We start from the raw sequence: 8,956 nt of genomic DNA on the forward strand, positions 1-8,956 counted from the left end.
GAACTATCGCGAGACTTCAAGCTAAACATAGACCTTCCTCGGAAGTAGGAGGTGACTTTTATTTTGTACGATTTTGCATTCCTTGTGTGGACAAAAGAAAGACACACTGACTGAACCAAAGGTCATTTACATACGGAATAGGCTACCCAACCTGATCAACTGAAAAATGTCTAAACTACAGTTGTTGCGTTTATTTTTAAATGAGCGTTTAACGGAGTCTGCTGCTGTGGAGATTTTCGAAGCAGTTGAGAAAGCGGTAGCGGAGTACCAGGAGGAGAATGATCGGCTACGGAGACTGCTGCGGTTCACACCAGAGATAAAACTATGTAGAATAGGTTCGTATGTTTTTTGTTTGTTTTGTAAACAATAATTTGTATTATTGTAGCGATCCTGGTTTATAAGCACGGATATCGACTCTGCCACTGGAACATGCTTTTGTGGCACTGTCGATAACCGCGGGTTAAGGGCAAGATAGATCATGAAAACCCTTCAATATGATGCTTACATTGGACGCGCTATGCATTTCGTGTTAGGCTATCAAACAACATCCACAACGACCATGTTTTCCACTTCGTTTCAACCTGTTGTTAAACTTCTTTCTTCAATTTGAATAATCACAGTGAGGTGAGTTTTAAAATCACGATACTGTTTTGAGGACAAGTGTTTGATGTGATTCTCTATTGCATTTGCATTGATGCAGCATGCAGGGGGCACCTTTTGGTTTTAGAAGTGGTGGGGACATAACTTGGCGGGGGGTCTGAGGGTCATCCCACTTTTTGGGGTATCTAAAGCTCATTTCCTAAATTTCTACACAATCTAATATGACCCATGGCCTTTCTAGCTGTCTCTATGTAGAACAACAAAAAGTAAGCAAAAATGCCGACAGTCATCAAGCTATGTAAGAGACCGTTATTAAATATGTTTAAGTGATTGATAAGACAGAACTAGATCAATGATAATTAAATAATCAATATTGTGTGCACCTTTAACCAATAGCCTAACAAATGAACTTATAATTTGTTCATTTTTGTACTTATAAATAAAGTACAAAGACTTAACTTTTGATTGTATTTATTATGACATCCTCTATATCAAATTTCAGCCAGACCGCCCAGCCAGCCAGCCAAAGCCCCTGCAGTCTAGTCAATAACTCCACTCTCCCCAACACAACTTTCTTTTTTTGGTCTCAAGGGAAAGGTTTMGAAATCAAAAGTTTAATAAAAACACACATTCACCTCCTACACATTAGCACACGGAAACAGCACATCCTCCATATAATTCACARCATAGGCCTAATATTACTGTAGAGCTCTTTTTWCAACCCAACACACCCCACRCAGCTTTAGGATCTTAGTAAAACATTCATTATTGGTTTCAGGTGTGTTAGGCAAAGTGACAATCAACAGTACGGCAGACACCCAGGGCCAGAACTGAGCAGCACTGCAGCTAGGGATTGCTTCAATAGGTATCTCCCCTGWMYTGGGCATGTTTTCAATACAGACTCCTTTTGTCATACAGTATTCCATATAAGGCATCCAGACCTTYTGAAAGTTGCACAGTATACCCTTKATCTGGTGATGCATAACTTGGCACTTCTGCCATCCATTGTGACATTGTGGGACGAAAACCAACATTCCATTTCTTATCCGCTATAAATGCTAGGTTACACAGTTTCTTCTGATAAGTCTGCAGTGTCAACGTTTCCAAGCAGACAAAAACAGGGAGAATCTGTAGACATACTGAGATTAAAAAAATAAAATAAAAAATGCCAGAATTAAGCCATCCAACACCATAACATATACAAATATGTCCCTTTTTGTGTTTTACATCTCCAGCAGAAGAATAACATTTCTGAGTGCATAATATTCAGTTTCACTGGCATATAGTACGTTCTATGGATGGTCTGCAGTCATTTATGTTTGAGATTTATATGAACATGACTGGGCATTCTAACATATCTGTATCCATTCATCATCGATAGTGTTTCCCAGGTCTTCCTCACATTTCTTGTTTTGCATGTTTCAGTGTCATCAGCGAAAGCCATTATCAACCCTTGATACAGTTTGGAAATCAACTTTAGAGATACAGTGGGGCAAAAAAAGTATTTAGTCAGCCACCAATTGTGCAAGTTCTCCCACTTAAAAAGATGAGAGAGGCCTGTAATTTTCATCATAGGTACACTTCAACTATGACAGACAAAATGAGGGAAAAAAATCCAGAAAATCACATTGTAGGATTTTTAATGAATTTATTTGCAAATTATGGTGGAAAATAAGTATTTGGTCAATAACAAAAGTTCATCTCAATACTTTGTTATATACCCTTTGTTGGCAATGACAGAGGTCAAACGTTTTCTGTAAGTCTTCACAAGGTTTTCACACACTGTTGCTGGTATTTTGACCCATTCCTCCATGCAGATATCCTCTAGAGCAGTGATGTTTTGGGGCTGTTGGGAGAACTTGCACAATTGGTGGCTGACTAAATACTTTTTTGCCCCACTGTGTCAGACTGCCTTAAAATATTTTCAATCTTTTCAAGCGTCTTGCTTGTCCAGTGTTTGCTGCACTGAGAGAATAAGGTGTTGTATCTGCAAGAGTTCACCTCTGCGCCGTCACAGACTGGTCTTCCCTGGCTGCCTGACCCTGATGAGACCCCTGTCACCATCTGCTCCTTCTCRGATGAGGCATGACAAAGAATTACCTTGGTGTACATTTATACATTGATTCTATTCTTGAACAATATAACGGTTCAATAATTGAAATGACCATCACTCCCAGATCCCAGACTGTCGCCTACCCATCAACTCAAGATGGGACATTGTATCCATTTACTGATTGTTATAATGCAGAATTCACCTGAGCTCCGTAGACTGGTCTTCCCTGGCTGTCTGACCCTGCTGGGACACCTGTCACCATCTGATCCTGCTAAGACATGATGAGCATAGTGTTGTGTACTGACTGTGCACCATGACAGTGAAGCCTGTAGAGCCGTTTATAATGTGTCAGTGTGAAAAGTAGACAATTAGCTAGGGAAACTTAACAGATCAATAACGTTACATTGCTATACTGACTAATAAAAACTCGCATTGCGGTGAAGAAACAGTCTTCAATCGGTCTTCAATCGTTTGACCGCTGSTTAAATCGTTTGATTCAGGTCTAGTGATTTGAGGCAAAAATAATAGCTAAAGTTGGTAAGCTAGCTAGCTAACGTTAGCAAACTTCTGGCTAGCTCTAGCTAATGGTACATCATAAAATGTACTTCTGTTGAAACAGGACAAAACAAAGGCTACAAAACATTTCAATACTCACAACAGCTGTWAGATACTGCTACCTGACCGATAGCTAGAGCCGAACTGGCAGCTAGTAACGTTAGTTCATTCACTTCAGTCGAGAGGGGATGAAACACTGGCTAACATAACATGTCAGTTACACTACTGGGAATCAGCACTGGGAATAAATACGATTTTTTTTTCTGTCAAGCAGCAGTTACCTTGTCAGCTAGATCAGTCAACTAAAGAGTAGCCAGTTTCTGCTCTGTTTGCTTTTACAACTCAGGGAAAAAAGCGCAGCACAGACAGCAGCTGCCCCTGATCATCTCTGGTCTTATACGCCAGCCTTTCAGAAGCTTTGCCTTCACACAGCCTGTCCGCATGCTCTGTGGTGTCCCATGCGGTCCTAAATCCAGCTGACTAAAACTGGAAAACAGAGGCATCCACATGGTCCTAAAGCACACCGGTTGCTGTGTTTTTTATTTTTATTTATTTTTATCAGAGTGCGATTATAAAACTGGGGGGGACAAAAATGCAATTTTAGAATGTCATATTCCCAGTGGAAGTTGCGCCCCTGCATTGATGTCAGAGCAGTTAGAGGGACAATAGAGCCCTGAGTAATAGGCTATTAGTGACCTTATGGTTGTTAGCAAGTTGGGTACTACCAACACATGTCCAGAGTTGCTGCAACCTGGTCTCAGAGCATTTTGTATTATTCTGTATGTAAATCCGAGACACTCCATTTAGTATATGTTACAAATTACAATTCGTATGCTATGTAACYAATTTGCAAAATGTACAAAATGTTATGAATTTGAAATAAAAGGTGGCTAATAATGTTAGCTAGCTGGCTAACGCTAGCTAGGCTAGGGGTTAGGGTCAGGAGTGAGGTTAAAGGGTTAAGGTTAGCTAAAAGGGTTAGGTAACATGCAAAGTACCTAAAAAGTAGTAAGTAGTTGAAAAGTTGCTTATTAGGTAAAATGCTAAAGTTCTCCGTGATGAGATTTGAACTCGCAACCATTTGCTTGCTAGAAGTTCGCGTAACCATCTGTCTTATGTAACCATATCAAACAAAACATATCATACTAATTTTAGTTCCTGGATTTACATTTAKTATGTTATGTCTAGTCTATGAGACCAGGCTGCCAGAGTGTATAAAAGGAGATTGTCACTCAATGGTCATGTGGGCATTTTACTAGGATCCTGACTGCTGGTGTGGTGGTAATAAGGTCATCGCAACAGCCCTACTAGATATCCCTGAGGGTTATCATACGAAGCAAGCTAGATCTACTCAGGGTTTTCTAAAGCTAACTAGCTTCAGTTAGCTTCACATTCCAGCTCGGGCTTCATCCGCAGGACCCAGGCCCGGGGGTCRATTCGGAAAGTATTCAGACCCCTTTCCCTTTTCCACATTTTGTTACGTTACAGCTTTATTCTAAAATGGATTAAATAAATGTTTTCCCTCAATCTACACACACTACCTCAATTTTTTTTTTTTTAAGATACCTTATTTCCGTAAATATTCAGGCCCTTTGCTTTGAGACTCGAAATTGAGCTCAGGTGCATCGTGTTTCCATTGATCACCCTTGAGTTGTTTCTACAACTGTGGTCATTTAATTGATTGGAAATTATTTGTTGAGGCACACACCTGTCTATATAAGGTCCCACAGTTGACAGTARATGTCAGAGCAAAAACCAAGGAATTGTCCATAGAGCTCCGAGACAGGATTGTGTCGAGGCACAAATCTGGGGAAGGGTACCAAAAAATTTCTGCAGCATTGAAGGTCCCCAAGATCACATTGGCCTCCATCATTCTTAAATGGAAGAAGTTTGGAACCACCAAGACTCTTCCTAGAGCTGGCCGCCCGGCCAAACTGAGCAATCGGGGGAGAAGGGCCTTGGTCAGGGAGGTGACCAAGAACCCGATGGTCACTCTGACAGAGCTCCAGAGATCCTCTGTGGTGATGGGAGAACCTTCCAGAAGGACAACCATCTCTGCAGCACTCCACCAATCAMGCCTTTATGGTTGAGTGGCCAGACGAAGCCACTCCTCAGTAAAAGGCACATGACAGCCTGCTTGGAGTTTGCCAAAAGGCACCTAAAGACTCTCAGACCATGAGAAACAAGATTCTCTGGTCTGATTTATGTATTTATTTATAGGGGACAATACACATTAATCAACATCAATATTARAACATCCATGTAAATGTYCCGGGTTTAMTCAAAAGCTAATTTRCACTGRGAATGRATAGCCTACACAATGAATTGAACTTATAAACAATTMATATATGTGATTAAATAAGTGTCTGTATCACAACAAGCATTTTGAAATGGCATTGTGRACTCAGGCACATCTAAAGWCTATAAATGTAACCTCCYCTCCTCCTCTCCTTCCCTCCAGACTCCCTGCAGTTCTCTCTTGCTGTCTCTGAAGAGGAGGTTCCCCCTGAGCAGCAYCACTGTGAGCAGGAGTGGAGCTCKGGTCTGGGGCAYGAGGACCCAGAGCCCACACAGATCAAAGAGGAACAGGAGGAGTTCCGGATCAGTCAAGAGGAAGAGCMGCTTCAAGGGTTGGAGGCTGATATCACAGAGTTCAAATTCCCTCCTACCTGTGTGAAAAATGAATGTGATCAGGAGGACCCACTTCAGTCCATMACTGAACAGACTATGGCGAACAGAGAGAGTGACTCCAAACCAGTGGATCTCAAACCTTTTGGGACTGTGACCCACCTAAAGGGTCTCGACATTCCCTTTGACCCTCCAGATAGTCAAAACAATGCCTCCAGTCACAGCTCTGCTACAAGCAGCGACCAAGTAGGACTTAACAGCAGCCCACCATTGGATCTAATTGTGCACAAACTGGCTCACACTGGAGAGAAACWGTTTAGCTGTGGMGACTGTGGGAAAAGCTTCAGTCAYAAGGAACACCTTGGGAACCACATACGCATTCACACAGGAGAGAAACCGTTTAGCTGTGGTGACTGCGGGAAAAGCTTCACTGTCAAGGGGAACCTAACTGTGCACAAACTGGCTCACACTGGAAAGAAACCATTTAGTTGTGGTGACTGCGGGAAAAGCTTCTATCAGAGCCAGGAACTAACTGCGCATATACGGACTCACACTGGGGAGAAATCGTTTAGCTGTGGTGACTGTGGGAAAAGGTTTTATCACAAGATCACTCTAAACCGACACGTTCAGACTCACACAGGAGAGAAACCATTTATCTGTGGCGACTGTGGGAAAAGGTTTTATCACAAGATTACTCTAAACCGACACGTTCAGACTCACACAGGAGAGAAACCYTTTATATGTGGCGACTGTGGGAAAAGCTTCAGTCAGAAGGAACACCTAGGGAACCATACACTGACTCACACAGGAGAGAAACCGTTTAGCTGTGGAGACTGTGGGAAAAGCTTCAGGCAGAAGGGGACCTTAAATACACATAAACTGACTCACACGGGAGTGAAATCATTTAGCTGTGGAGACTGTGGGAAGAGCTTCATTCTGAAGGGGTCCCTAAAAATGCATAAACTGACTCACACAGGTGAGAAACCATTTATATGTGGCGACTGCGGGAAAGGCTTCTATCTGAAGGGAGACCTAGGTAAGCATATACTGACTCACACAGGMGAGAAACCATTTAGCTGTGGAGACTGCGGGAAAKGCTTCAGGCAGAAGTCGGCCCTAAAGACGCACACACTGACTCATACCGGAGTGAAGCCATTTCACTGTGGAGACTGTGGGAAGAGATTCAGTCAGAATGGGGCCCTAAAGAAGCATTTATTGACTCACACAGGAGTGAAATCAGTGTAGCTGTGGGGACTGTGGAGAAWGCTTCTATCAGAAAAGACACCTAACTGAACATATTCAGACTCACCCAGGAGTTAAACAACATGACTGCTCAGTCTGTGATAAAACATTCGTTAAGGCTCATCTGCTGAAGCATGTTAATAATGTCCTCAAAGAAAGAAACCGGGAGGAAAAATATAGCTCCAAGCAGCCACGAAAGCTCCTGGCCACAATATTTCTTGAATTTTAATTAGAGCATTCTGTTTGTGAACCTTTTGAGCAAGATATTTTGCCACTTGTTTTTGATACCGCCTGGATAAGGAGTGACAATGCTGCGAAAATAAAGGCTTTTTAACCAATAACTTTTTTCCCCCCTCACTACAAATTTAGTTACTGAAACGTACTTGCTGTTGAGAAGATTTGTTAACAGTTTGACGTTCACAACTGAATTGCATTCTGTTTTTGGAGATACCGACACGTGCTTCGTAGTAGACCTTCCTTGTAGTGTCCTTAAGCCCCTCAATTTTTCTTGTATTTTTCTTTAACCTTTATTTAACGAGGCAAGTCAGTTAAGAACAAATTCTTATTTACAATGATGGCCTACCCCGGCCAAATCCTCCCTTAACCTGGACGACTCTGGGCCAATTGTGCGTCGCCCTATGGGACTCAACCAGTACTAAGTTGTTGGATGGATCAAAGAGAAGTTGAGTAGTTTGGGTTAAGCTGGGTTTGGTGTGGACTTGTAGTTTTTGTTTTTACAAAATTTACACTTTCTCCGTCATCTTTTGATTAAATTCTTAGCTCTTCACAAACTCKGAGACAGGGGTTCTGAGTTTCGAGTGAATCGGACGTGGTTCATGAGATTTTTAAAGATTTGTATGGTTCAAACTTCCAAAATGAATGAATATCCAATATGGCAGAGGTCARAGCTCCTTGGGAGAGTCTCCATTGGCAAAAGTCTGTCCTCGACTCCTGTCCTCCTCTCCGCGAACCGYAAACTGATAAGTGMTCGAGGAGAGTGGTCATTTGTTAGTAGACGGACGGAGAAGTGTCATCCAAAACRCATTGGATGAGAAAGCCAGAGGTCCCGCCCCAATTACTTTCTCCTCCAATGGGTTTTGAGAAGGAGAKAAGGATGCAAGYAGTATGCCATTTGAGATCTTCCCATAAGTACCCTTTCAGCAGCTAGCGCGCGGCATTCTTTCAGAATATGCCACAKCCCCTTTGAATCAGCTGTTTGCTCAAAGGATGAAAAACATGCACCCATTTTAAAACGATACACTACTTATCCRTTTATCCATAAAATGTCTTGCACATCCAGCAAAAWYWWYWTTMGATCACTTTACACATTTCATTTGGGATTKTACCCRTGTAGCGCGAGTGGAGAAGGGTAGTCTCATTTCATATAAGCGCATTTCTGTGAATCKCAAACCAGCCCCTTGCCCCTACCTACTCGTACGGAGGGCCCTCCGTTGTCACGTGTTGCRGACGAAACTCCGAGGATGACTTCCATCGAGTGGCAAGGGGATCAATAAACCCATCGACTTSGGGACACACTAGWGACTTGAATGATGRGATTCATGTTCCATATTTTAATAATAAAATGCACATGAAATTCAAATGAACAATTTACTAGAAATATTCTTTAACAGTTAAACGTATCATTTGGGAGGTATTTCATATGTTTTGAGTCAAGCAATGAAATCCAACACAAACAAACACACATTTCCTATAATTAGGCAAACTCCAAACATATCTTAGTGAGTGTTGAGGATAGCACTTCACTCTGGAGCCTGCTTGGTTTGAAATGGCTATCAGAGGCTCTAATTAACTGCTACATCCAGGGCTGACTCTATCCTTTTGGAGGCCCTAAGCAAGATTTGGTTGGGGGGGGGGGGC

General features: G+C 42.1%; 1 protein-coding gene across 1 annotated transcript; it reads left to right on the forward strand.

Moving 5' to 3' along the window:
* Positions 1-74: 74 nt before the first annotated feature.
* On the forward strand, positions 75-7,169 carry LOC111953410 (gastrula zinc finger protein XlCGF57.1-like). The gene is made up of 2 exons (XM_023972663.3): positions 75-335; positions 5,670-7,169. The coding sequence occupies exons 1-2, from the start codon at positions 167-169 to the stop codon at positions 7,079-7,081; spliced, it is 1,581 nt and encodes a 526-aa protein (XP_023828431.1). The 5' UTR covers positions 75-166; the 3' UTR covers positions 7,082-7,169.
* Positions 7,170-8,956: the final 1,787 nt, after the last annotated feature.

Source organism: Salvelinus sp. IW2-2015, linkage group LG3, assembly GCF_002910315.2.
Source record: "Salvelinus sp. IW2-2015 linkage group LG3, ASM291031v2, whole genome shotgun sequence".
NCBI classification, from domain to species: Eukaryota; Metazoa; Chordata; class Actinopteri; order Salmoniformes; family Salmonidae; genus Salvelinus; species Salvelinus sp. IW2-2015.